The 27,754-nt window shown below is 39.8% G+C and overlaps 3 protein-coding genes and 1 pseudogene across 3 annotated transcripts; 2 read left to right on the top strand and 2 right to left on the bottom strand.

The window, feature by feature from the left end:
• Nucleotides 1–15: 15 nt before the first annotated feature.
• Nucleotides 16–1,956, bottom strand: LOC121764479 (annotated as a pseudogene).
• A 12,424-nt stretch (nt 1,957–14,380) lies between these two features.
• Nucleotides 14,381–17,001, top strand: LOC121764222 (7-deoxyloganetic acid glucosyl transferase-like). Its single transcript, XM_042160279.1, has 2 exons — nt 14,381–15,010; nt 15,849–17,001. The coding sequence occupies exons 1-2, from the start codon at nt 14,488–14,490 to the stop codon at nt 16,769–16,771; spliced, it is 1,446 nt and encodes a 481-aa protein (XP_042016213.1). The 5' UTR covers nt 14,381–14,487; the 3' UTR covers nt 16,772–17,001.
• A 194-nt stretch (nt 17,002–17,195) lies between these two features.
• LOC121764480 (receptor kinase-like protein Xa21) lies at nt 17,196–19,304 on the top strand. Its single transcript, XM_042160492.1, has 3 exons — nt 17,196–17,747; nt 17,864–18,896; nt 18,979–19,304. The coding sequence occupies exons 1-3, from the start codon at nt 17,196–17,198 to the stop codon at nt 19,302–19,304; spliced, it is 1,911 nt and encodes a 636-aa protein (XP_042016426.1).
• A 1,338-nt stretch (nt 19,305–20,642) lies between these two features.
• Nucleotides 20,643–23,582, bottom strand: LOC121763263 (7-deoxyloganetic acid glucosyl transferase-like). Its single transcript, XM_042159240.1, has 2 exons — nt 22,998–23,582; nt 20,643–21,893 (listed from the first exon to the last, which is right to left on the bottom strand). Exons 1-2 carry the CDS (start codon nt 23,527–23,529, stop codon nt 20,965–20,967), a joined length of 1,461 nt encoding a protein of 486 aa, XP_042015174.1. The 5' UTR covers nt 23,530–23,582; the 3' UTR covers nt 20,643–20,964.
• Between the last annotated feature and the right edge of the window lie 4,172 nt (nt 23,583–27,754).

Here is a 27,754-nt window from a genome sequence, read left to right on the forward strand (position 1 = left end):
TATACGTTTAAAAAATCAGGCTACTGCAACAGCATCGGATGAAGGCCTCTGGAATATGCAAACCTTGCAGGAAGGCGAATAGAGCGAGGGCGTGAAGTAGTCATCTTCTCCTCCGACCATTGGCATCGGCACTCCTCTCTTGGCCGGGCTCACGTATCCCGGCCTGTACGTCTTCCCGAGAATTCCCTCAACTCCCTCCGACAGATCCAACAACTTGAACTGTGTCTCCAGATGAGCGTATGCATCGTCGTTGGGTAACTGATAGTTGTGAACCCGGTTCTCCTCTTCTCCGATGGGGACCGCCCTTATGTCCAACTCCACGAGCCCTGTCACGCTCACTCTCACCGTGTTGACATCATCCGTCCTCTCAACCGTAACAACTCTTTCTATTGTGTCCGCCCTCCATTCGGCCTCCCCGTCTCTGGGGATGCTAATGGGGGTGCCGTTCCACTTGAATAAAATCGCATCGACGCTGTCACTCCAATGTGAGAGTTTCTTGGCTGCTATGACCAATGTGTGGGAATCAAACATGACGGAGAGGGCTTGAACCCATGTGTAGTCACGAGTCCTCCCCTGCGGCCTGGTCCCGATGAGGTGAGCGTTGATGTGGAGATTCTCGTCCGATACAATGGCGTAGTCGCTGCCTTTGGATCCGTGGAAGTAGAACATTACGCCATCCCCTCCCACAAAACGCGGGTCGTAGCATAGGGAGCCGTAGCCATTGCACTTAGGCCTTCTCCCTGCCATAAGAAAAGTTGCATAAGGACTACTTTCCTAGCCTAAAATGGACACTATCAAAAACAGACTTACATTTGCAGGTGGCTTCACGCTTGCTGCTGCAATCGACGAAGCATCCCTTGTTCTTCTTCGGCTTCCTCTGTGGGCACTCAGCAGGGCAGGTGAGAGGGTCTTGTAGAGGCATTTTCCCCTTGCTTTGCAGAAAGATCTTTCTTGCCCTGTGTTTGGCAATGGGGTTACTACAATATAGTTTGTCGAAGCCGCGTCGTATGGAGGCCTCTTTTGTTTAACTCCGTTGCTTGCATTGCTATCGCTGTTTCCGTTGCCATCGCCGTTGTTGCCTCCGCTGTTTCCGTTCCCATTCCCATTCCCATTGTTGCCTCCGTTGTTTCCGTTCCCATTTCCGTTGCCGTTGTTGCCTCCTGCATTGCCATTTCCATTACCATTTCCATTGCTGCCTCCGCCGTTCCCGTTCCCGTTTGCATTACCGTTGCTGCCCCCACCATTTCCGTTGCCGTTATCGTTTCCGTTTTTGCCTCCATCATTTCCATTTCCATTTTTGCCCCCACCGTTTCGGTTGCCATTAGCATTTCCGTTTTTGCCTCCATCATTCCCATTCCCGTTTGCGTTTCCATTTTTGCCCCCATCATTCCCGTTGCCATTAACGTTTCCGTTTTTGCCACCACCATTTCCGTTCCCATTAGCGTTTCCGCTTTTGCCTCCATCATTTCCATTGCCATTTGCATTTCCGTTTTTGCCCCCGCCGTTTGCGTTGCCATTAGCGTTTCCATTTTTGCCTCCATCGTTTACGTTCCCATTTGCATTTCCATTTTTGCCCCCATCATTCCCGTTGCCATTACCGTTTCCGTTTTTGCCACCACCATTTCCGTTCCCATTAGCGTTTCCGCTTTTGCCTCCATCATTAACGTTACCATTAGTGTTTCCGTTTTTGCCTCCGCCATTTCCGTTGCCATCTGCATTGCCGTTGCGTCCTCCAGCGTTCCCGTTGCCGTTAGCATTTCCGTTTGTGCCTCCAGCATTCCCGTTCCCGTCTATGTTACCGTTGTTGCCTCCGGCGTTCCCGTTGCCATTAGCATTTCCATTCCTGCCTCCCCCATTACTCGCATTGCCACTGTTTTGGGCGAGAATGCTACTTACTTCCAAGGAAATAAATAACATAACAAAGGCCAGCAAAATACAGAGCCTTCTCGTAGCCATCATCACTTAGAGATTTATGATTGCAAACTCAAAAGTGATTTATTGTTTGTTTATTTTGATGATACTGACATCAAATCCAAGCATTTATAACTACAAGAAACCACTTTTGCTTGTTCAGATAGGCGAATACAGCTAGCTAGCTACCTTTGTTTGTTCTCTAATTTCTAATCGAGTCTTTTAAAAGTAACTTTCACAAGCCTAGTATCAATACTTTTGATAGCCGTAATTCAAACTTATTACCACTGTAGATTAATTTGAAATTATTTTTCCTAGATTTTCACGAGCAATGTTTTTTGCGTATATTTTCGCAACACATATTAATTACAAATAAACTGATCAATCAGACATTTCTATTCAGAACAAAATCGAGACCTTTTATAATTAGGTTGGGCACAATAAAGACGTTAGTCGAATTTTAGTTGAAAAAATGATCGTTGACTCGATCATCTTTTTAGGTTTCTCCATGGACAAAAAACGAGCTCTTTCTACTTTTGTTCTAGTCTAGTAATGGAATTCCATTTTAATGAAGAGGTTTAGATGTATTCCGACTCAGGGAGTGACGCACAACAATTATGTGTCGTTATTAATGAACGACGCACAACCCTTATGCGTCTTTGGTTAATGACGACGCACAAGGGTTATGCGTCGTTCAAAGACGCATAAGAATTATGCGTCTTACCCTTGTGACGCATAACCCTTATGCGTCACACTGGTAAGCATTTCCGCCTGTTACCCGGGTGACCCGGGTTCGATCCCCGGCAACGGCGCAATTTTTTAAGTGATTAGTATTTGATAAAAATGAGTTATTCTAAACATTTATTTTTGGCAAATAGATATTACTGGGTTCGATCCCCGGCAACGGCGCAATTTTTTAAGTGATTAGTATTTGATAAAAATGAGTTATTCTAAACATTTATTTTTGGCAAATAGATATTACTCTTATAAAAGAATTATGCGCCTTTGCCGGGGATCGAACCCGGGTCCCCCCGGGTGACAGGCGGGAATGCTTACCAGTGTGACGCATAAGGGTTATGCGTCATTAGGGTAAGACGCATAATTCTTATGCGTCTTTGAACGGCGCATAACCCTTGTGCGTCATTAACCAAAGACGCATATGGGTTGTGCATCGTTCATTAATAACGACGCATAACTGTTGTGCGTCACTCCCTGAGTCGGAATACAACTAAACTCTTCATTAAAATGGAATTCCATTAACATGCATTACCCAAAAAAGAATTGTTCCGACAAAAAACAGCTTAATACTCAAAGTAGATTCTTTGCCATTAAATGACTGAATAGCTTCAACTTGATGATATAATTAATATGAGGAGTAAAGATGGTAGCAAGCATTAACTTTGAAGCCTTTCTGCAAAAAGTCAAAACTCGAACCTCTCTTAGTGCAAGTTGCACATATCATTTGACTCCAATGTTTAATACGGATCAGACTTGCGAGCAAAACGACGAAATATGAGTTCACGATTCAATTGATCAGACAAAAAACAGTAGATAAAAAGTTAATTATAATAGACATTAAAATTTAAAGAATGATAGACAAAACAACATTTTAGAACAAATTTACAGATAAACTCAAATAAACTAAAATAATTGTTTTATAAAATTACAGCAACAAAATAATTTTTTTAATAATAATAGAATATATCATATAATATCATTGTAGTATAATATTCTATTTAAATATCAAACCAGTTTTTAAATATAATTATTATATATCATATATATTTATGTTTAATTCATATCCATTATAATAAATATAATTCAATTTAAGTATGTACTAGTATAATTTATTAATTTTGTATTATGTCATGCATGTCAAATACTAATAGTACTAATTTTAATCTCAGATCCATTTAAGGAGGTCCACTTATGTAGCATCGAGTCCAATTAAATAAGAAAAGCCCAAACTTACAAACACATCTATAACTGTAAGCCCAATAGAACTGCGATGCTTTTTACCAGCATCCCATGAGTTTTTCAGCTATTTAATCATCGATATCCAACTCTGATTTTCAACAAACTAGTGTTAATACCCGTGCTATGCACGGACCAAAGAATATTTCAGCTAATGAATATAAATTGTATATAATTAAAAATTATAATTATATATTCCCTTCGTGCCCGATTAATTGTCACTCTTTTCCATTTCAGTTCATCCCTCAATAATTGTCACACTTCATTTTTACCATAAATGGTAAATAGGTTCCACATTCCACTAACTCATTTCACTCACATTTTATTATAAAACCAATATAAAAAAGTGGGTCCCACATTCCACTAACTTTTTCAACCAACTTTTTTTTACCTTTCTTAAAACCCGTGCCCGGTCAAAGAGTGACAATTAATCAGGGACGGAGGGAGTATTTTTTTATTAAAAAAGAAGAATGATCCTCTCGTCCTAATCTAAAATAAAATTTCCTATTCAAAATAAAATTTAATATATTTGTAATTTGTGAAAAAAAAAATACTAACACAACTTAGATTTTCAATATACATAAATTTAAGACCACAATATGGAAAACTTCGTTTTATTAAAAAGTCAAAAAAGTACAACGTGCAATACTAAATATACAATTTCAACGGTTACATGAACAAATTTTTTCGATGGAAGTGAGTTGGGGAAAGAGGTTGGAAGGGGTGAGGAATGAAGATAATATGGTGTATTTATAGAATGGAAAATGTGAATAAAAACAAAAATAAATAAATAATTAAAAAACCATAGTCGGAGTTGTAGTCCAGGTGCCTGCAATGGCGTGCTACAGTCCAGGTGCCCGCAATGGCGGACTATAGTCCGGACTATACTCCGCCCCCATTGCATGCCTGCAAAGTCCGAAATTTTATAAATATTTATAAAATTTTACGACTGCTCCATTAGATATGTATAGATTCAGAAAAAATTTAAAGCCGATTTAAAATTCAGAATCTTTTTATTTTTTGTTTAAAATATTTATTTTTTGTTTATTACCAAATTATATTAATAAAAAATAATTCGCATATGTGTGTATAGTATTAAAAATAAATTAGAGTGTTAATTAATTTTCATGTCTATGTAACTGAGTATTTTACAAATATTATTACTAAAGTGTTAATTAGTTACCAAACAAGGACGAAAAAATAGATAATAATTGTACTTTTGAGTTATGGCCAACTCATCATGTCAATCTATTCAATTCCGAGTCAGTCTTAATGTGTCTAATTGACTAATTGTATTGAAATTTTATTGGACTATAAATTTTAATCCTAAACCCATAATGAATTAGTGGCTTATTCAAGTCATCCCACGTATCTGAAGTGTACTTACATCCCTAATTCCAACCGAGAAAAGATGCGAAAATCGCAAATTTAGTGAAAATCGCAAATTTAATTTGGCGGTACGTGGAATGTAATACCCGCCCTTTTTTTTTACCTTCTTCACTATGTTAGTGTCGAACTAGCGATGTATCACCCTCTTGTTTGTGGAAATAAATGGAACTCGAGCCTTTGTTGAAACTTAATGTTATTAGTTTGCAAACAAAATTTAGAAAATACTCAAACAAGCTAAACAAGCAAATGTATGTGTTGGTTTCTGGTGATTACAAGAGATAACAAAACCGGGCGTAATACAACCCAAAAGAAAGAAAAGGAGAAACTGAACTAAATGAAATTACAACGTAAGAATTCGAAACAAAGAACCGTGAACTAAGTTTAGCCGAGTCGAGGAGGCCTCTTCCCGCAAGACGAGATACGCCCCGGTAGTGCTCTTCGGTTTGGCGTGTCGTCCCCAAAGGTAAAACGGCTACGTCTCTATTGATGCAGCACCGCAATCACTAGAGCTCCGGCGAACTGGATGGAGGAGAGAGCAGAGCTTCGACAGAAAGACAATGCAGAGAGAGGGAGAGAGCTTATGCAGAGAATGCTTGTATGTGTTGTATCCTAATGCAGTGGTATGGCTAGCCTATTTATAGGCCAAGCCACCATGCAGGGTCAACCAGCCATTGAAGGCTCATCATGGCCAATTCGTAACCGACGTCGGTTACAGGCGTGTGGCAGGAGTGTGTCATTCGTGTGTGGAGCGTGTGGATTTCTTACGTGGCACCCGTGACTGTGCCTCGCTTGACGACGTGTCAAGCCACTTGGATTGCTGACTCGGCGGTGGTCCAAAAAGAATAGTTTGGGCCAAGCCCCAAGCCCAAAGACCAATTGTCAAGATCAAGATCGAGATCGAGATCGGGATCGGGCTCGGGCCCGGGCCCGCGCCCACGCCCACGCCCACGAGCACGAGCACGGGGGCGGGCGGCGGCGGCGGCGCGCGCGTGTGCGCGCGTGTGGGCTTTTTCACCCATCTTGATCCACTATAATTATTAAGTAACATAAAGTCACTTAATTTAAACACATTAAAGATGTATTAATCTTTCAATGTGGGATAATTAACACTAGTTAATTATTCCCTAAGCACATGCTCCAAGCTTTAATTAAAAGCTAATTATGCCCAACTTTAATCCACTATTTCTCACTCACCGGAAATCGGATTTGAGAAAGTGAATATACTACATTTATCTACGTAAAATGTAGATCGACGCTATATCATTTAATTTCACAAAATTAAATGTCTCGTCACATTTATTCTTTGGTCAAAACCATTGACCGGGCATATTTAATCCATGATTTTTACAATCCCCCACATGAGTGGAAATAGCCAAATGCATATGCATGCAGACATAAGCTCAACCCTCGAGAGGTATATAAGCATAAGGATAGGTAGTTGTTGACTTTGAACCCTCCATAGTCGACACCATCGGATACACAGGCGGCTTAGTAGCGCGATGCTTTGAACTAATCCCCCACGGCGTGCACCGAGACAATGGTGTTAACACTTAAACACCTCGACCTCATCCGTTCTCACGTTTTGTGTCCATTGCGGTCTTGGACACCACTTTGGATTCATAAGTATTTTTATGAAGCGACCACACTTCGCACTTATATAGGTGATTCTTGGTCAAGTACCTTGCCATACTTGGTCTCTTTGAGAACTCCATCTCTTTGAGATCCTTAAGAATCATTAAAAGTCATAGACTTAGCCTTTACCACAAGGCAAGTTCTCCAACACTCTATTGCTCTTAGGGAATAGATATAGTTGAGTGTTTCTCTTGAACTCTCATAGCTTAGTTGTCCCTTTGAACCAAGTTCTTGGGATCTCCAGTCATCATGGTTGGGTTACCACTATGATAATTCTTTAGTTTGTGGATTTCAAACTCATTCCCTCTAGCAACTTATTCATTTGATCACGGTTTAACCCTTTGGTTAGCGGATCCGCTAGATTATCTATTGACTTCACATAGTCAATTGTAATCACGCCAGTTGTGATCAAATGTCTCACGGTGTTATGTCGTCGACGTATATGTCGAGACTTACCATTATAGAAACCATTGTTTGCCCTTCCAATAGCCGCTTGGCTATCGCAGTGGATTAGCACTGGTGGCACTGGTTTAGACAGAAATGGAATATCTTCAAGGAAGTTCTTAAGCCACTCGGCTTCCTCACCAGCCTTATCCAAGGCAATGAACTCCGATTCCATTGTTGATCGGGCTATACATGTCTGTTTTGTGGATTTCCACGATACAGCACCACCCCCAATAGTAAAGACGTATCCACTTGTCGAAAGTGAGTCTCTATTATCAGATATCCAATTGGCATCACAGTACCCTTCAAGTACCGGGGGGTATCTCGAGAAGAGTAGCCCATGATTTTGAGTATGTTTTAGATATCTCAAAACCCTCACAAGAGCTCTCCAATGCTCTTTGCTTGGATTGCTCGTGTAACGACTTAACTTGTTCACGGCACAAGCAATCTCAGGTCGAGTGCAATTAGTCAAGTACATAATGCACCCGATGACCCGTGCATACTCTTCTTGTGCAACGGGCTCGCCTTTGTTTTTGCTCAAGTGAACGTCGAGTTCAATTGGAGTTTTAACCGGCGCGCCATCATAGGCTTTGAATTTATTCAATATCTTCTCAACATAATGTGATTGTGTTAAGATGATTCCATCATTCGTTCTTAGAATCTTCATTCCAAGAATTACATCGGCTAGACCCATGTCTTTCATGTCAAAGTTTCTCTTTAACATGGCCTTTGTATCGTTAATTACTTGAGTGTTGCTACCCAAGATTAACATATCATCAACGTAGAGACACACTATAACATGACCGTTATTAGTGCTCTTGATGTAGACACATTTGTCACACTCGTTGATTTTAAACCATTTGATAACATCACATTATCAAACTTCAAGTGCCATTGCAATGGCGCTTGTTTCAATCCATAGAGGGATTTAACCAGTTTGCAGACCTTTTTCTCTTGTCCAGGTACTACAAACCCTTCAGGTTGTTCCATATAGATTTCATCTTCTAGTTCATCATTTAGAAACGCAGTCTTTACGTCCATTTAATGAATCTCAAGATTGTGCAATGCAGCAATAGCGAGAAGCACTCGGATGGAAGTAATCCTCGTTACAGGTGAGTATGTATCGAAGAAGTCATGTCCTTCCTTTTGTTTAAAACCCTTTACTACTAGTCGGGCTTTATACTTATCCACTGTTCCATCGGCCTTAAATTTTCTTTTAAGTACCCATTTACAACCCAGAGGTTTCGCACCTTCAGGTAGATCAACCAACACCCACGTGTGGTTTAGCAAAATTGAATCAATTTCGCTTTGAACAGCTTCTTTCCAATGCAACCCGTCTGGGCCATCGAAAGCTACTTTTATAGATGTCGGTTCTTCATCTAGCATAAAAGCAATGTAGTCAGGACCAAATGTTTTTGGTGTTCTGACCCTATTACCACGTCTTAGTACTGTATCATTAGGATCGGGCCTTGCACGCTTGCGCGATTCAGGTTCCGCATCCGCTGATTTAGAACTAGTGGCTTCTTCTTCCACTGGTTTAGAACTAGTGGTTTCTTCTTCAATTCTTGTCTCAGAATTGGTTACGGCCTTTTCTTTGTCTTTGCAAGGAAATGTATTTTCGAGAAATACGGCATTCCTTGACTCAATTGTTGTCCCCACTGTTATAGTCGATATTTCAGACTTGTGAACAACAAATCGATATGCACTACTGTTAAGTGCATATCCAATGAAGATGCAATCAACCGTCTTAGGTCCGATTGTAACTTCTTTGGGCGGAGGAACCATCACCTTTGCCAAACACCCCTACACTTTGAGGTATTTGTAGGATGGCTTCCTTCCCTTCCACAACTCATAAGGAGTGACATCTTTTCCTTTGAGAGGGATCTTATTCAAGATATAGTTGGCTGTCAAAACAGCTTCCCCCCACATGTTATGTGGTAATCCTGAAGTTAGAAGCAGTGCATTCATCATCTCTTTTAGAGTTCGATTTTTGCGTTCTGCAACACCATTAGATTGTGGTGAATATGGAGCAGTTGTTTGATGAATTATACCACTTGCGTTGCATAACTCCTCAAACGGGGCTACATATTCTCCTCCTCTATCGCTTCGAATCATTTTGATTTTACAACCAAGTTGATTCTCAACTTCGTTCTTATAATTTTTGAACGCCTCTATTGCTTCATCTTTACTTCTTAAAAGATAAATGTAGCAATATCTTGTGTAATCATCTATGAAAGTGATAAAGTACTTTTTACCACCTCTAGTTTGCACCATCTTTAAATCACATACATCCGTGTGAATTAATTCAAGGAGTTTTGTGCTTCGTTCAACCGAGTGAAACGGCAACTTAGTCATTTTTGCTTCAAGACAAATTTCACATTTATCTTGATTATCCACTTCATTAGCCTTTAGTAAATCTAAATTCACTAATCTTTTAATGGCTTTTGAATTTACATGTCCCAATCTACAATGCCACAAATTTGAAGACTCGGTCAAATAAGAGGAAGTAGATGCTTTATTATTATTGGCCAATGGCTTTGCAACACTGCGAGTTGCTACACTAAGCTTGAAAAGCCCGTCGGTTACATAACCTTTTCCGAGGGATTTTCCAAACTTATACAAGACAAACCTATCAGACTCAAATACAAGTTTAAACCCCTTATTAACTAGTATTGATCCTGACACTAGGTTCTTGCGGATGTCCGGGACATGCAGCACATCCTTCAACGTGATAGTTAGGCCAGACGTCATCATGAGAATCACGTTGCCAACCCCGAGGACTTCGGACGATGCTTGATTCCCCATGTTGATTTTCCTCCCTTCGACAGCAGTGTAGGAGGCAAACTTGCTCCTGTCGGAGCAAACATGTGCAGTAGCGCCGGTATCAATATACCAGCCACCATTGTTGTTGTTAACAAGGTTGACCTCTTCAGTGACCACAGCAATGAGGTCGTTTTCATCCCAGTCTTTGAACTCCTTCTCAACGACGTGGGCAGCCGGCTTCTTCTTCTTGCTGCGGCAGTCCTTTGCAAAGTGGCCTTGTTTGCCACACTTGTAGCAGTCGCCTTCAAACTTCTTTGAAGGCTGCTTTCCCTTCCCCTTGTCATTTGGACGGTTTGGGCGAGGGCGTTTGTTGGAGGGTCCGCCCCGCTCCAACAGATTGGCCTTGGCTTCATTTGGGGTGAATCCCTTAGCCTTTTGATCACTTTTGCGCACGTCGGCCTCGATGCGCAACTTCACGATCAAGTCTTCAAGGGTCATCTGCTTTCGCTTGTGCTTGAGATAACTCTTGAAGTCCTTCCAACTTGGAGGGAGCTTGTCAATGATCGTGCACCTTAGGAATTTGTCGGGCAAGGTCATCCCTTCAGCCACTAATGAGCTGATGATCATTTGGAGCTCTTGGACTTGCTCCATGACAGGTTGAGAATCGACCATCTTGTAGTCCATAAATTTGGAAGCTACAACTTGTTCAGTCCCTGCAGCATTATCTATGCTATACTTCTTTTCTAGGTTTTCCCACATTTGTTTAGATGTGGTTACATTGGAGTATATATTGTACAGACTATCATCTAAAGCACTTAGAATGAAATTTTTACAAAGGTAATCTCCTTTCCTCCAAGCTTCATAATCTGCCATGACTTCGAGCCTAGTCTCTTGGTCGCTTGGTGCGGGCGGCTCGTTCTCCGTGAGGAAGTTGGCGACGCCCAATGTTGTCAAGTAGAACAACATCTTCTGGTACCACCGCTTGAAGTCAGATCCTCCAAACTTTGGTGGCTTCTCGGCAGGTGGCATCATTCTTGGTGCCAAAGGTGCCGCGCTTGGTCCTTGGAAGGAACCAATTCCGTTGCCCCCGAAGGAGCCAACAACATGGTTGGGCATAGAGCCCCCACCATTCATGTTGGGCATAGAGCCCGCCATGGTCGTACCAGCCCCGAAGGGTCTAGCACCCGCATGAGACCCGAAGGCCCCAGCATTCGTGTGAGACCTGAAGGTCCCAACACCCGTGTGAGACCCGAAGGCCCCAGCACTCGATCCATTAAAGGACCCGAAGGAACCACTGAAAGTGGAACCAACCGAACCACCAAAGGTGGAACCAGTGGACGCCCCGTAAGGGTTGTCCCAAACCCAAGGGACAGTGGATGAAGCGGCTGGGAAGCCGGGAGTTGGCATCATCGAGGGAACCGATGAAGTGTTGATCGGTCCAGTGGTCGCCATGGTTGAGGGAATGGCGGCGGTGGCGTTGGCAGCAGCAGTGTTGGATTCCGTCGACATCTCCAGCAAAAGGTGTTAATGTTTCGGAAGTTTTAGTTCAGTTTAGAAGTTCAAATTCCTTCAAAGGCAAGTTATCTCGTCTTGCGATGTTGGTTTCTGGTGATTACAAGAGATAACAAAACCGGGCGTAATACAACCCAAAAGAAAGAAAAGGAGAAACTGAACTAAATGAAATTACAACGTAAGAATTCGAAACAAAGAACCGTGAACTAAGTTTAGCCGAGTCGAGGAGGTCTCTTCCCGCAAGACGAGATACGCCCCTGTAGTGCTCTTCGGTTTGGCGTGTCGTCCCCAAAGGTAAAACGGCTACGTCTCTATTGATGCAGCACCGCAATCACTAGAGCTCCGGCGAACTGGATGGAGGAGAGAGCACCCAAAGACCAATTGCCAAGATCCAAGTCCAAGATCAAGATCAAGATCGAGATCGAGATCGGGCCCGGGCCCGAGGCCCGCGGCCCGCGCCCACGCCCACGCCCACGAGCACGAGCACGGGCACGGGCTCGGGCGGGGCGGGCGGCGGCGCGCGCGTGTGCGCGCGTGTGGGCTTTTTCACCCATCTTGATCCACTATAATTATTAAGTAACATAAAGTCACTTAATTTAAACACATTAAAGATGTATTAATCTTCCAATGTGGGATAATTAACACTAGTTAATTATTCCCTAAGCACATGCTCCAAGCTTTAATTAAAAGCTAATTATGCCCAACTTTAATCCACTATTTCTCACTCACCGGAAATCGGATTTGAGAAAGTGAATATACTACATTTATCTACGTAAAATGTAGATTGACGCTATATCATTTAATTTCACAAAATTAAATGTCTCGTCACATTTATTCTTTGGTCAAAACCATTGACCGGGCATATTTAATCCATGATTTTTACAGTATGTTATTGAAATATGGGGACCTTGTACAAGAATATGAAGTTTCTCCCTCCCGAACTAAAATGTGCGTACAATTGTTGAATAATACATTTGAGCTAAACGGAATACTACTATTACAAAAAAATGTTCAATAATGAGCCAAGAAACTAAAAGCTTCAATTAGCTACTTTGGGCCTCCTTCTCCCGAGCCCAAACCGCACCTCCACCATAGCCCATCCAATCGGCCGTCGGGCAGCAAGCCCACGTCCCGGGGTAGCTAAAGGGGCAGCCGAGCCTTTTCCCCAACCTACAAGAGACAAACAAGAGTTAATGAGTAAAGACACAAGAAATTAAAGAAAACTACACTAGGAGCAAAGGACAACCCTCCTTTAGCATGAGAAACCAAAGACTCTCCAAGAAAGGAAAGTCAAATCCTACATCCATGCTTATGTACCAGCCACAAACAAACAAGATCAATTAAAATGACTTGTAAGGTGTTGTACTAGGTAGTCATGTAGGAACAAGAAGAAATGAATGGCAAAGTGCATAGTACTACAAGTAACACCAAAACTTAGTCCTGCAAGTGAATCAACTAAAGAGATATGCTCCAGGTGGAGACAAAACTACAATATCAGCCATTTGATTCACCAAAGTCCTCCTATAAAAACCCACCCCTCCATACAACCTTCGGATCCCTTCCCACACACCCTAAAAATTCAGCAAATTTAGAGAGAGTTAGAGAGCTTGATGTTCTAGGAGCAGAATTCAAGGCAGTCACAACTTCAAGAGGTAATACACCTCCATCCTCTTCCAAGTTAAAATGTCATCATGTAGTAACTAAAACCTCGAGCATAGTATAATGGAAATAGTAGAAGGCAGTAGAATGCAAATCTCAAGCATGCTTTTGTTTTTTTTTCGGTGTTGAGTTAAAACAGAGAAATAAAACCTAATTCTTCTCAAACTTTAGAGCACATCACAGTAGCATACAAGTCATGGCTGTAAATGTTGCCTTCCTACAAGCAATTTCACACTTCAGCTTATTTTTTTGTTTCCCCTTTCCACCCACACTTATGAAATGAAAGGAAATTTTAGTGACTCGGCCTTTTAAATAAAACCTCATGTTCACTCAACTGTGGTTGACAAATTTAAATTAAACTTATATTTTGGCACTATGTCCACTGAGTATATTAAAGTATTCAGCTCTGCATGTTTCTTTTTTAATGTGCAAGTTGAGCCTGAATGAGGAGGCGAAGGTGTTGGGAATATGGTATTAATAAGTAGTTAGGTAGCCCAAAGTAGTGTGTCTTCACACATGCTACTTTGTCTTGTTTCTCTTCCGCTGCACTAAGACTTTGTACTAGGAATTTAAGAACCTAGTTAATGTACTCTGACCTTAATTCGACCTTGTACCATTTTTCTCCTTCGAAAGTGATGTTTTGACTTTGACTTATCACGTTTGCCCTTTCTTTCATATTATTATTTGTGTAGTCACGATATAGCTGCGTCCATTATCACTAAAGAGTTGTGGTCGTGACATGGAATTAGTTTATGTATTCCATTATTATCATTTATAGTATGATACATAATATCAATCAAAATATTATTTTCTAAACTTAATTTTGTGAAGCTAGGTTGCAATTATAGTAGTAGTAGATTAATTTGCAAACATATATAGAATAATTTACCAACATACGTAAGCAGTGAGCAACATGTATAGTAGTTATTCAATGTATCAAAACTAATGCAACTTTTCTTGCCCTCTTTTTGAATAATCCAAGTCACAAAGTTTGAATAGAAAAGTAAAACATTCAAACTAAAATTTGATACTATAGTAAAACGATAAAACAAAAACAAAACATTGTTGTCACTGAACATATTCTTGTACTCTTTGATCTTTTTTCCTACAAAATATCCTTCATCTCTTAAGGACTAAGAGCATTCTTTAACTACATGTGTAACGATTCGAGGCTTTTCGAATAATCAAAAACAGCAAATAACTATGAGTTCAAAATCGGAAGAGAAGCTGCCGGCCCACTTGGTGATATTCCCATTTCCGGCGCAGGGGCACATGAACAGCATGCTCAATCTTGCTCATCTCCTCTGTTTAACTGAATTCCACGTCACCTTCATCGTGTCGGAGTTCACCCACCGCCTCCTCCTCAAGAACACCTCCGTCCCCGTCACCTTCGCTGCCTATCCCGGCTTTCAGTTCCGGATTATCCCCGACGGCCTCCCCGACGATCACCCCCGCTTCGGTGACAAAATCGCCGATATCATCCCCGCAGTTACAAACACCATGGTTCCACTTTTCAAGAAAATAATGGCCGACGAAGACCTCCTCGCTTCCCCCAACCGCAGGCCGGCCACGTGCTTCATCGCCGACGGCTTTTTCAGCTTCGCGGCTGACTTTGCGGAAGAGATCTGCCTTCCCATGGTCTATTTCCGAACTCCCAGCGCCGCCTACCTTTGGGCGTATTTTCACGTCGATGATCTCATTCAAGCTCAAGAAATTCCTATTAAAGGTAATCTAATTACTACCTCAGTCCGCTTGGCGCTATTAGAAATCTCGATTTGCCATTTTGATCCGTTCGCCTGTATACTCCATCTGTCCGTGAATAGGAGTTTCATTTTAGATCGGTGCAGATTTTCATAAATATATAGAAAAATAGGTAGATCTCGAGACTAAATAGGAAAAAGCGCCTATTTTGTCAATCATGAAAATAGAATGTACTTACTCCCTGTGTCCGTGATTAGGAGTCTCATTTTTCCATTTTGATTCTTCTGCCAATTGGAGTTTTAATTCACTTTTACTATTTAGTAGGTCTGATATTCTACTATACAAAGATATTGATATTCTATTATAAAACTGATATATAAAAGTGAGAGTCACATTAATTAACTTTTTCTAGTGACGACGACCAATTGAGACATCTGGTTTATGGAGATCTCTCCATGCACAGGAGATGAGCTTAAGTAAATTGTGCATGAGTTCTCTTATTTGGTCCGCAACATGGTCATGACTTTTCATAAAATGTGCAACTTTGGTTGCCATGAGCTTAATTGGAAGATGTGAAGTTTATACATCTAATGAGCTTAAGTATTTGGTGTAACATATCATTGTTCATAAAATTATGAGTTTTCCTATTTTCACCGTCACATGATCACTTTTTGTGATATTCAAAACTGTAGTTTGAAAATTTTGGTATGAGTTTGGGTGGTGCTAGGTTTATAGATCAAATGAGATCTTGTATGATTTTGTATGTAACACGGTCACTTTCAGTAACATTCGAAACTTTGGATATGAATTCTCCTCTTTGGTCTGTAAAATAATATCAAAACTTTGGTACTTTGATTATGCAGAGAAATCGATGGATGAATTAGTGAAAGGCATACCAGGAATGGAAGGATTCCTCCGCAGCCGAGACCTACCGGGTTTCTTCCGCACCGATGATGTAAATGACCATCTCCTCCAGAGCTTAGCAGCGGCGACGAGGCAAGTCGTACGAGCACAGGCGGTCATATTCAACACTTTCGAAGATCTCGAGGGGCCGATTTTATCAATCATGCTCGAAAAATTGCCAAGAATCTACAATATAGGCCCAATCCACGAGCACCAGAAATCCAGGCTCAAAGAAAAGAAATCAGAGGCCTCGATTGTTGCAGGCAATTTCTGGGAGGAAGACCGGAGCTGCATAGATTGGCTGAATGGTCAGCCACCGAGATCGGTGATCTATGTGAGCTTCGGGAGCCTAACAGTTGTGACGAGAGAACAGTTGATTGAGTTCTGGCATGGTTTGGTCAATAGTTCTCACAGATTTTTGTGGGTGATACGTCCGGATTCCATCACCGGGGGCGGTCAAATTCTAACCGAACTGATGGAGGGTACTAAAGAAAAGGGTTACCTGGTGAAGTGGGCTCCGCAGGAGGAGGTTCTCAACCACACCGCTGTGGGTGCATTCTTGACTCACAGTGGATGGAACTCGACTCTAGAGAGCATTGTTGCTGGTGTGCCGATGATATGCTGGCCTTATTTTGGTGATCAGACTATAAATAGTAGGTTTGTGAGTGAGGTATGGAAGATAGGTCTTGACATTAAAGATACTTGTGATAGATTGATTATTGAGAAGGCAGTTAGAGAGGTTATGGAAGTGAGGAAGGATGAGTTCTTGGAAAGGGCAGATGGAATGGCCAAAATGGCTAAGAAGGCTGTTGAAAGAGGAGGTTCCTCTTATAGCAGTTTGGATGCTTTAATTGACTATATTAAGTCATTGATCATCACTTGATCAATATTATTCCAATAAGAATCTCTATTTTATTTTATATTTTATGTTTTAATGCAGTGAATAAAATGCTAGAAACAGAAGAGAGGATGACCTGTTTTGAAAATATCAACAAGAGATGTTTTTGTGTTTTGTTGTGTGTAGATAATATTATACTCGGTCTTGGCATTGGACAAAATGTAATATGCCTTTCTTCAGCTAATGCTAATTAAGTAATATGAATATTATTAATAGTCTTGAATTGTAGAACTGTCCATTTAATCCAACTCTTCAAGCTTACATATCCAACAAACATGTCGTCACTTCGTCAAGACTTCCATATATTAACATCACGCCATAGCTATAGAAATTGCACCTTGTGGAGACTAGTCCTTCTGAACTATACAATCACAAATTAGGGTTAGGGCTGAACCGCTTCAGTGGTACTATGTCTGGAGTTCTTCCAACCAATCTATGTCATACATCTCCCTCTCTTAAAGAACTTTACCTTGGCATGAATTCAATCTCTGGACTAATACCAAACTCCATCCCAAATTGCTCTCAACTCACAATACTCTCAATTGGTGATAACAAATTCAGTGGTTATATACCTACCGATCTCGGAAACCTAAGGCTTCTCGAAAGCATTAGACTGTTAAGCAACAATCTTACAAATGCACCGTCCTCTCCAAACATGGGCTTCCTTACATCATTGTCAAACTGCAGGTCTTTAACTCATTTGTCTATTTCAGATAATCCTTTATACGGCGTCATTCCATCTTCGGTCGGGAATTTATCTTCCTTGCTCGAACGATTCTCTGCCGGCCGTTGCAAATTAAATGGCACCATTCCTGATCAAATAGGTGATTTAATAGGCTTGACGGTATTGGCGTTAGACGAGAATGAGTTATCTGGTAATATTCCCCTTTCCATCAAACATCTGCATAAGCTTGAAAGATTATATCTTGTTGATAACATGTTGCAAGGCCCCATTCTAAAGGTTGTATGTGATTTATACAACCTTAATTTTATAAGTATTGGCGCTTATGGGACATAAAAGATTTGGTGATTCTTGACTTATTCTCAAATTCATTGAGTGGAGTTTTACCTCAACAGATGAGTAACTTAGGAGCAGCAATATCTAGAGATCTGTCCATGAATCAGTTGTCAGGGTCTATTGCTAGCTCCATTGGAAAGTTACAGAGTTTGGCTAATCTGTCTTTGGCAAATAATAGTTTAGAAGGTTCTATTCCCGTTTCCATGGGAAACATGATAAGTTTGGTGACTCTTGACTTGTCTCACAACAACCTCTCTGGCTCAATTCCAAAGTCATTGGAAGCACTTCAACACCTAAACTACTTTAATGTCTCTTTCAATAATTTGAGTGGAGAAATTCCAAGTGGTGGTTCTTTCAAAATCTTCACTGTGGATTCTTTTAAGGGAAATGTGGCATTGTGTGGAATTCCGAGGTTCCATGTCCCAATTTGCCCTGATGTTTCTGATCACAGATTGAAGAGGAAAAAGAAGGTACAAGTTTTATTTATTGCTTTTGGGGTCGTGGCTTTCATTTCAATTGTTTGTCTAGCTTTTATCTTTGTCAGATACAAAAGGAAAGATAAGAAAGTTCGAGAAGTTGTTGAGATGATATCCATTGTGCCCGAAAGAATCTCTTATTATGAACTTATGCAAGCAACTGAACAATTCAGTGAGAGCAATTTGCTTGGCACTGGGAGTTCTTGCTCTGTGTACAAAGGAATTCTTAACAATGGGAAGGTTATCGCTGTCAAGGTGTTTAATCTTCATTTGGAAGGTATTTCAAAGATATTTGATGTTGAATGTGAGATTCTTTGTAGCATTCGACATAGGTGTCTGAATAGTGTCATAAGTTGTTGTTCCAAAGAAGAGTTCAAGGCATTAGTGCGTGAATATATGCCCAATGGAAATCTTGAGAAATGGTTACATTCCGACAACTATTTCTTGAATTTCATGGAAAGATTGAATATAATGATCAATGTTGCATCGGCTTTGGAGTATCTTCACGGTGGGTATTCGGCGCCTATTGTCCATTTTGGGATAGCAAAGTTGCTATGCGATGGAGATAGCATGGTGTTAACCAATACCCTAGGAACATTGGGTTACATAGCTCCAGGTGACCTGTTATTCTACATTAATGAAGTAAATACTTTTAATAAATGAAGTCTTGTTAATTTCGTATGTTTTTGTGATTGTAGAGTATGGTTCAGAAGGAGTAGTCTCTACAAGGTGCGACGTCTATAGCTACGGTGTGATGTTGATGGAAGTCTTTACTAGAAAAAAGCCAAGTGACAACATGTTTGTTGGAGATCTAAGCTTGAAGACTTGGATTGAAAGGTTGGTTCCAGAATTCACATATCAAGTTATAGATGCCAACTTAGTTATGAATGTTGATGAAGAACAAGGCGATAAAATCGTGGATTTCACATCATCCATATCAGAGTTGGCCTTAAAGTGTTGTGCAGATCCTTCTTATGAAAGGACTACTAAGAAAGATGCTCTGGCTGAGTTGCAAAAAGTCTAAAGTGGGTTTCTGGAATGAGGATAATATTATGTGCTACAATCTTATTCCTTAATTAGCTTTATTCAGTTATAATATACTACCTTCGTCCCACATTACGTGTCACATTTTTCCATTTCGGTCCATCCACGATAAGAGTCACATTTTACTTTTACCATAAATGATAAGTAGACCCCACATTCCATTAACCAATTCTACTCACATTTTATTATAAAACTAATACATATAAGCGAGACTCATAGTCCACTAATTTATTCAACCCACTTTTCTTTACATTTCTTAAAATATGCGCCCACACTAAATGTGATGTGGGCCGGAGGTAATATTTCAAATGAATGAAACATTGGACCTCAGGCATTAACCATTTTACTGCTAAGCCAGATGACATCTATAATTTCACATATTTATGTCATACATTCAGACTCCTATATCATTAAACACATGCAAGACAAACTATCTTTAACAATAATAAAGCCAAATTAAGCCACAATTTGCATCTTGGCAATCCATAATTAAATCACCAACGACTTAATATACCGAATGACTCCATCTCAAAAAAATATGAGCATTTGAAATGACACAGAAATTAATATACAATTGGTAAAGTAAGAGATGAAATGAAAAGAGAGTATGTAAAGTAGTATTCGTGGACAGTAGAACCCACATTATTATTAGTATTTAATGAGTTTTAATGGTGGTTCATAATGATATAAGTTGTAAATTAATTGATGTATATTCCATAAATAGTAATGCAATATTTTTATGGGAAGGACAGAAAGTGCACATGTTTTTACGGAACGGAGAGTGTACATTACACACCTTTTTTTAACTTTCGTACCGAAAAGAAATATCTCCACTACTATGAAACGGAGAGAATGTGGTTTTGATGGGCAATTAGTTTTACAGTTAAATTGAGTGTTTTTATGGTTTCTATATAAATATGTTGGTTTGCATTTAGAATTAATGTTTAGTTTAGTGTTAAATGTGTCTTGCCGGAACTAGATCCTCTCTGTCACTCCTAGTGACAGAATCTGGCCTCATAACCAAAATCAAATTTTAAACTTAATTTTAAATTTTAAATTTAATCTAACCAAACCATAATCTTAAAAAAGAATCACATTTTAAAATTTGTTATGGTTTTCAAATTTTTTGCTCACGGCTAGTGTCTAGCAACTATGGTGAAATTACAGCAGGTTAAGTGGGTTTTGCTCCGAATGCGTTTTGAACTTTACAATCTCTTTGAGTACCCCCATCTCATAACACAATGGGAGTTCAAATCAATATTTGGTACAATAGCTTTTAATGTCAATGGTCACCCAATAGGTGGTATATGCATAATTTCACATGTACATATAATGCAAACTAGCTCTTATTACTTTATTAAAACCAATTAATTATGCATGCATTCAGACCCTTATTACATTAATACAAACCATCTTTAACAATAACAAATTATGCCAAATCAAACTACAATTGGCATTTGGCGATCCATAACTAAATCACCAATGACTTAATATACTGAATTAGGCCATCCAGATTATCATACGACGAACCCCCTTTACTAACAGTTTTTTTCACAAGTTTAGCCATATTTTGTGACCTTTTCTAATGCAAAGTAACTCTTACTTTATTCAACACCAATAATACAATTGGCAATCCATAACTAAATCACCAACGACTTAATATACTGAATTAGGTCATCCCAATTATTATACGACGAACCCCCTTTACTAATAGTCCTTTTCACAAGTTTAGCCAAATTTGTTGACCTTTCCATAAACTCATCTTTTCTAACTTCCATCTCGTCTCTAATTGCCTTCTCAATAATCTTTCTATCACAAGTATCTTTGATATCCAACCCGATCTTCCAAACCTCACTCACAAACCTACTATTCGTCTGTTGATCCCCAAGATATGGCCAACATATCATTGGCACGCCGGCTGCAATGCTCTCTAGGGTCGAATTCCATCCACTGTGCGTCATAAACCCTCCAACCGCAGGGTGATTGAGCACCTTCTCCTGTGGGGCCCACTCCACCAACAAACCCTTCCCTTTAATACGTTCCATTAATTCTGCCGGAACCGGGTCCTCGGCGTTGCTCCCGGTGACAGAATCCGGCCTCATGACCCACAAAAACCTCTGGGAACTTTCGAGTAATCCATGCAAGAACTCTAACACTTGCTCTCTCGTCAAAAGTGTTAAGCTCCCAAAGCTTACATAGATGACGGATTTAGGCGGCTGCGCGTCCAGCCAATCGATGCAGCTCCGGTCTTCGGCCCATAGGCTGGCCGTGATGATTGAGGACTCCGCCTCCTTCTCCGTCAGTCTGTATTTCACTTGCTCGTGGATTGGACCGATGGAGAAAACTCTTGGCACGTAATTTTGCATCTCTGCAACTATCTGCCCCTCTAAATCTTCACAACTGTTGAGTATTACGGCTTGCGCCCTATTAATCTGCCTCACTGCAGCTACAACTCCCTTGAGAGTGGGGTCGTTTATGTCATCGACACGGTAGAAACCCGGCAAGTCACGACGCCGTAGGAAACCTTCCATTCCCGGTATGCTTTCTATTAATCCATCCATCGATTTTCCTACAAAATCCTTAACAAACTACAAAATTAGATATATTTTGCATAAGATTTACTATAAAATATTAATATAATAGTTCAAATTATAAGAAAAACAACAAAGTTTGGTTAAATTCTAGCATGCCTGCCCTAAGTTAATTATATGATATGACAGTCGAGCAATCATATATTCAAAAATTCTCTTAATGTTTAATCAAATCATGGTCTATCTCGCAATTTCTAAAACCATAGTAAATTTCATGGTGTTTAACATTATCATTTGTCCTACAATTGAAATATTCATGTCACCTACATACAGTGGCGAAGCCACGTTGGGACAAGGGGGCCCCTGGTCCCCCATAAATTTTACAATTATATATATATAACATACGTAAACCAAAGATTATATGTGAAGCAAATGGCGCAATTGATAGGAAACCTTGTTACCTTTGTAAATGTCCAGACCAGAGTTCGATTCTCTCTGGTGATAGTTTTCAACTTTTTTTTTCCTCTTCTTTCTGTTTTATGCAACTTTTTTTTATTCTTTTTCTATTTATGCAGGTTAATGTCGATATGTTATATTTCTTTGCTTTCTATTTTTTGCAACATAATTTCTATTTGTTATCTTTTATACCACTATTTTTATTCATTTTAATTCTTTGTCTCGTAATTGTTTTTTTCATCATTATACTCATAATTAAAAAAAATTAAAGATATAATTATTGTATTCTATTTGTTATAAGTTTCGCTAATATTTTTTATGGAGATATTTAAACATTATATAAAATTTGTTTCCATCCATTATACTTACGTAAAAATTGAAAATATCAAATAATCGAGCTTTTGACGTCATGAGCATCGAAAAAATCTTATAACTATTAACATTAATTTGGACCCATCGTAAAATTTCTGGCTTCGCCACTGCCTACATATGTGATTTATTATATCGTTTGCCTAAAAATTATATAGAAACTAGATGACCGCATAAATTCAGCCTGGGATAATTGCAAACAAACCAAAACTTTATTGTTTTCAGATTGGTTTTAAAGTGGCTTGGCGTACCATAATTTGACCTTACTTTATGGTTCTTGTTTCAATTTTCCGAATATGTAATTTAGTTTAACTGACCTCCAAAAGGAATTTCTTGAGCTTGAAGAAGCTGAGGAAAACGGTAAATAGCCCAAAAGTAGGAGGCGGTGGCAGGTCGGAAGCAGATGAGAGGAATTCCATTCTCTTCACAAAAGTCGGGGGCGAAACTGAGCAGACCGTCGGCGACGAAGCATGTAATCGAGCGACGGGCGGCGGAAGCCAAGAAGTTCTCTTGGATCATCATTTTCTTGAAAAGTGGGACTGTGACGTTTGCGACGGAAGACATAAGCTCCATGGCTCCGTGACCTCTGCGGGGGTGGTTGTCGGGTAGGCCGTCGGGGAGACTCCGGAACTGGAATCCCGGGTAACGGGAGAAGGCGGCGGATGCGGTGGTGTGCTGAAGCAGGCGGCGGTGGTTGGAGTCGGAGATGATAAAGGTGACGTGGAATTCGGCTAGGCAGAGGAGATGGGCTAGCTTCAACATGGGGTTGAGGTGGCCCTGCACCGGCATCGGGAATATCAGTACATGCGGCGGTGGTCGGAGATTTTGTTGGTCGGAATCGGAAGTCATGTTTGTTGGTGGGGTGAATATTCTGATTTTTTCCCAATTGGTTTTAAAATTGTTGATTGTTGGACCTTTATAGCTGTGTATTGGTTGATATTTTTTGTGGTTTTTATTTTTTTATTTTTTTTCTGTCTGATGATTTAATTTGTGAATCGACTATTCGGGTAGAGTCTTCGAGGTCCCATTAATTTTTTTGAAGTATTCATGATTCCGGCCTACCTTATTGATTACTACTCCTCCGTCCCCTATAAGACTATATTTGATGGGGTAAGAAAATGTAATAAAAAGTAGGTGAGAAAAAATTATTAAAAAAAGTGAATTTTATTTTTATATATTAAATTTATAATAAAATATAAATAGGATAAAGTCAGTAAAATGTAGGATTATTTTTAAAAATAACAAAAAGTATTTATATTAGTGGACGAATGAAAATGTAAAAATGAAACTTTTATTAGTGGATGATAGAGTAGGTTCCTTCGTCCGTACAATTGGAGTTACACTTTTGTTTCTCTATCTAGATCTCTTGTCTTTTTGCATTTGAAAATTAAAGGAAAAAAACTTATCAACCCCATAGTTTACAAAAAAAATATTAAAATATTTTTATAAATTTGACTTCAATCTATGTGTTTTAATTGATATAGAGCATATTCTTTCCATGAAAAACAATAATCATGTTTTTTTAGTAGTATTTTTTTTGGTTGTATATAAAAATTAATCTCATTTTATTGTAAATTTTTATCTTTAACGAGATATGCATCATTATTTAGTGATGAGATTTCAATCACTTTTCTTCATAGTATTTTTTTTTCTTCATACCTTTTTTTTTAGTTTACTAATTTGTAAGAGTTGGGCGCATTTATTTATTTTTTGAGATTTAAGAAATTGATGTATTAAACGTTAAAGTGAAGAGAATATATTAAGGAAGTGAATAAAATAAGAGATATAAAGAAAGAGTAAAGTATGGATTTTTTAATATCTGAATATGAAGATACAATACCAAATTGCACACACAATCACACATATGTGTGTATTGTAAAGAATAAAGAATGAAAGAGAATAAAGTTTTTGTCATAAAAGAAAATGACTCAACTACCTTCGACAACTCAAAAAGAAATACGACTTAATTACTTTAGAACGATGGGAGTATTAAAACGTCCACTATGAATTTTATTTATTAAAAAAAGAAGAAATGAGATTTGAAATAGTACTTCCCGTGTCCTACAAGAATATACATTTTTTATTGGGCATAAGTTTTAATGCACTATTAATAAAAATATGAGAGAAATAGAAAGAAAAGTTAATTAAAATATTATAAGTAAAGAATAATCTCAAAAAAAATTTCAAAATTAAAAAGTGTGACTAAAAATGAAAAAGAAGATATTTTGGTGACAACCGATGGAGTAAATAGTCTAAAATGATAAAATAGGATCCTATTTAAGGCATCCCATTTATGTAGCATAAAGTCCAATAAAATGAAAGAAAGCCCAAACTTACAAACACTTTTATTATCCGCAAGCCCAACAGAACTGCGGTGCTTTCCTCCCGCAAATTAAACCGACTTTTTCAGTAAATAAAGAATCGATTTCCAACTCCGATTTCTCAGCAAATCCAATGGAGCAATTTCATCTCTTCAATCAAGGATATTTTATCCGAAAAGAAACCGTATCAAAGTGAGATATTGTTGAAAGAAAAGATTCGAATTGAAGTTTTGAAAATCAGAAATCTTGGCGATTGATGGATAGTAAAAATCATGCCAATTAAGGGACTGTAAAAATGGAATTGCAGAAGTAAAAGGAAAAGAAGGGAACCGTCACTCTATTCTCTTTATTTTAGTTGCACTTATCAATTTGACTAAGTGTCAATCGAATCAATCATAATATAAATTTGTGGGTTAATGTATATGTTGAAGGTTAATTTGATTTCAATTTATATGTTACTTATTAAAATTATTAATTACTATGTGTTAAATTAGTTACGAAATTAGACAGAAAATTTGAAGGCAGAATTCGTTGACGCCCGATGCATCGGGCTGGCTATCGTCCGCCACTGTAGTCATGCAGTCTATGCCCGATGCATCGTCCGCGCCCTATCGTCCGCGGATGATGGCGTCGGTACACACATCGTCCGCGGTATCGTCCGCCCCACTGCGGGTCACCCGGACGATACCGCGGACGATGCAACAGATTTTCCTTTTTTTCGAATTTTTATCTATTTAAACCACATTTCTCATTCCATTTTCCATACAAAATTTTCTCTCCCATATCTCACTTTCCCCACACACCAATATTTCTCACTAAAAAAAATGAGACCCGGCGACGACTGGAGTACCTCGGAGGGCATTACTCGGGCCTTGACTCGGGCCTTATTCGATTGCATTCATGAGGCTGCGGCGGAATGCTTGGCCGAAATGGAGCGCGAGAGTGAAGCGGCGGAGCAGGTCCAGACGGTGCAGATCCTGAGGCCGATTCGACGTCGGTCGTTTGTCCGCCGCGAGCACGACGTAGCTCACCAACGTCTATTCGCAGACTATTTTGCCGAGCAACCAGAGTGGGGCCCAACGGTTTTTCCCCGTCGTTTTAGAATGCGGCGAGATCTTTTTCTCAGCATTGTCCAAACGTTGGAGGCACGTGATGAATACTTCCAGTATCGGGAAGATGACATCGGTAGACCCGGACTTACGCCATTGCAGAAGTGCACGGTTGCGCTCCGGCAGTTGGCATACGGCACCACGACGGATATGTTCGACGAGTACTTTCACATCGGGGAGACAACTGGCCGCGAGTGCCTGAAGAATTTTTGTAGGGGAGTTGTGGAGGCTTATAGCAACACATATTTGCGAAAGACGACTGTTGTGGATTGCTAGGCCCTGATGAAGATGCACGAGACGACGCACGACTTTCCAGGTATGCTAGGGAGCATAGATTGTATGCACTGGGAGTGAAAGAATTTCCCGACGGCGTGGAGAGGCTAATTTACTAATGGATACAAGGGCAGCCACCCGACGATGATCCTTGAAGCCGTCGCTGACCATCGGCTCGTGATCTGGCATGCTTACATCGGTGTAGCGGGGTCGAACAACGACATCAAGGTCCTCAACTCATCCAACCTCTTCACCAATCAATGCAATGGCAACGGCCCGACCATCGAGTTCACTGCCAACGGACGCCAATATCATATGAGCTACTACTTGGCCGATGGCATATACCCAAGGTGGCCTGTTTTTGTGAAGACGACCAGCTGCCCAATGGGTGACAAGAGAGTTTTATTTGAGCAAAAGTAGGAGGCTGCGCGGAAGGGTGTGGAGCGAGCATTTGGTGTGCTCCAATCGCGGTGGGCAATAGTGAAAGGTCCGACGCATTTTTGGTACAAGGAAGTCATCGCCGATGTCATGTATGCGTGCATCATCTTGCATAACATGATAGTTGAACATGAAGGTGGAAGAGTCACCAATTGGGGCGATGATGAAGGTGGATCTAGCTCCAGCACGGCGACCCCGCCCCACGTTCGAGGATTACCGATGGGCTACAATGAGGTTCTATCTAGACATGCCTCAAAGCGCAACCAACAAGACCATGCTCATCTCATGAACGACATGATTGAAGAAGTTTGGGACCATAATCACCGTTGAGAATTTGTAGTTTTTTATTTCGTACTGTAATGTTTGAATTTTCAATGAAATGAATTTTTTTCCAATTTTTGTAGTGTTTTAATATTCAAAGAAATAAAATGCTTAGGGCGGACTATAGGACATCCCACTGCAGGTGAATAGATAGAAGGATAAAATGCTGATTTAGCGGAGCATAAGGCGCCCAATAGGGCGGACTATAGGGTGTCCAACTGTGGATGCTCTAACATTATTACGAATTTACAAGTTTGGCGGCAGAATTAGTTGACGCGCGTATTCGTTATTATAATTTTGAGTACTATAATAAGTGAACGTAGTACCAATTAAAATTTGTATAATTTTTAAAGTTTCTATTTTTGAAAAAAATAATTTGCAACGTACGTAAGCAGTGACCAACGTGCATAGTAGTTATTCAATACAGTATTATATATAAAAAATGCAACTTTTTACCCTCAAAAAGCAGTGAGCAACGTGCATAGTAGTTATTCAATACAGTATTATATATAAAAAAAGCAACTTTTTGCCCTCTTTTTGACCGATCCAAGTCACTAGTGTGGTCAGAAAAGGACAGCATCCTAATTAAAATTTGATCCTAAAACAAAACAA

This window comes from Salvia splendens, chromosome 14 (genome assembly GCF_004379255.2).
Source record: "Salvia splendens isolate huo1 chromosome 14, SspV2, whole genome shotgun sequence".
Lineage (NCBI taxonomy): Eukaryota > Viridiplantae > Streptophyta > Magnoliopsida > Lamiales > Lamiaceae > Salvia > Salvia splendens.

What these genes read in the sequence shown, in the direction of transcription:
- LOC121763263 (XM_042159240.1), bottom strand. Translation starts at nt 23,529, where the DNA reads ATGACTTCCGATTCCGACCAACAAAATCTCCGACCACCGCCGCATGTA. An exon ending in TCAAGAAATTCCTTTTGGAG is followed by an intron (nt 21,894 to 22,997) that starts GTCAGTTAAACT and finishes AGGATTTTGTAG; the next exon opens with GAAAATCGATGGATGGATTA.
- LOC121764480 (XM_042160492.1), top strand. Translation starts at nt 17,196, where the DNA reads ATGTCTGGAGTTCTTCCAACCAATCTATGTCATACATCTCCCTCTCTT. An exon ending in TGCAAGGCCCCATTCTAAAG is followed by an intron (nt 17,748 to 17,863) that starts GTTGTATGTGAT and finishes TTACCTCAACAG; the next exon opens with ATGAGTAACTTAGGAGCAGC. An exon ending in ATTGGGTTACATAGCTCCAG is followed by an intron (nt 18,897 to 18,978) that starts GTGACCTGTTAT and finishes TTGTGATTGTAG; the next exon opens with AGTATGGTTCAGAAGGAGTA.
- LOC121764222 (XM_042160279.1), top strand. Translation starts at nt 14,488, where the DNA reads ATGAGTTCAAAATCGGAAGAGAAGCTGCCGGCCCACTTGGTGATATTC. An exon ending in TCAAGAAATTCCTATTAAAG is followed by an intron (nt 15,011 to 15,848) that starts GTAATCTAATTA and finishes TTGATTATGCAG; the next exon opens with AGAAATCGATGGATGAATTA.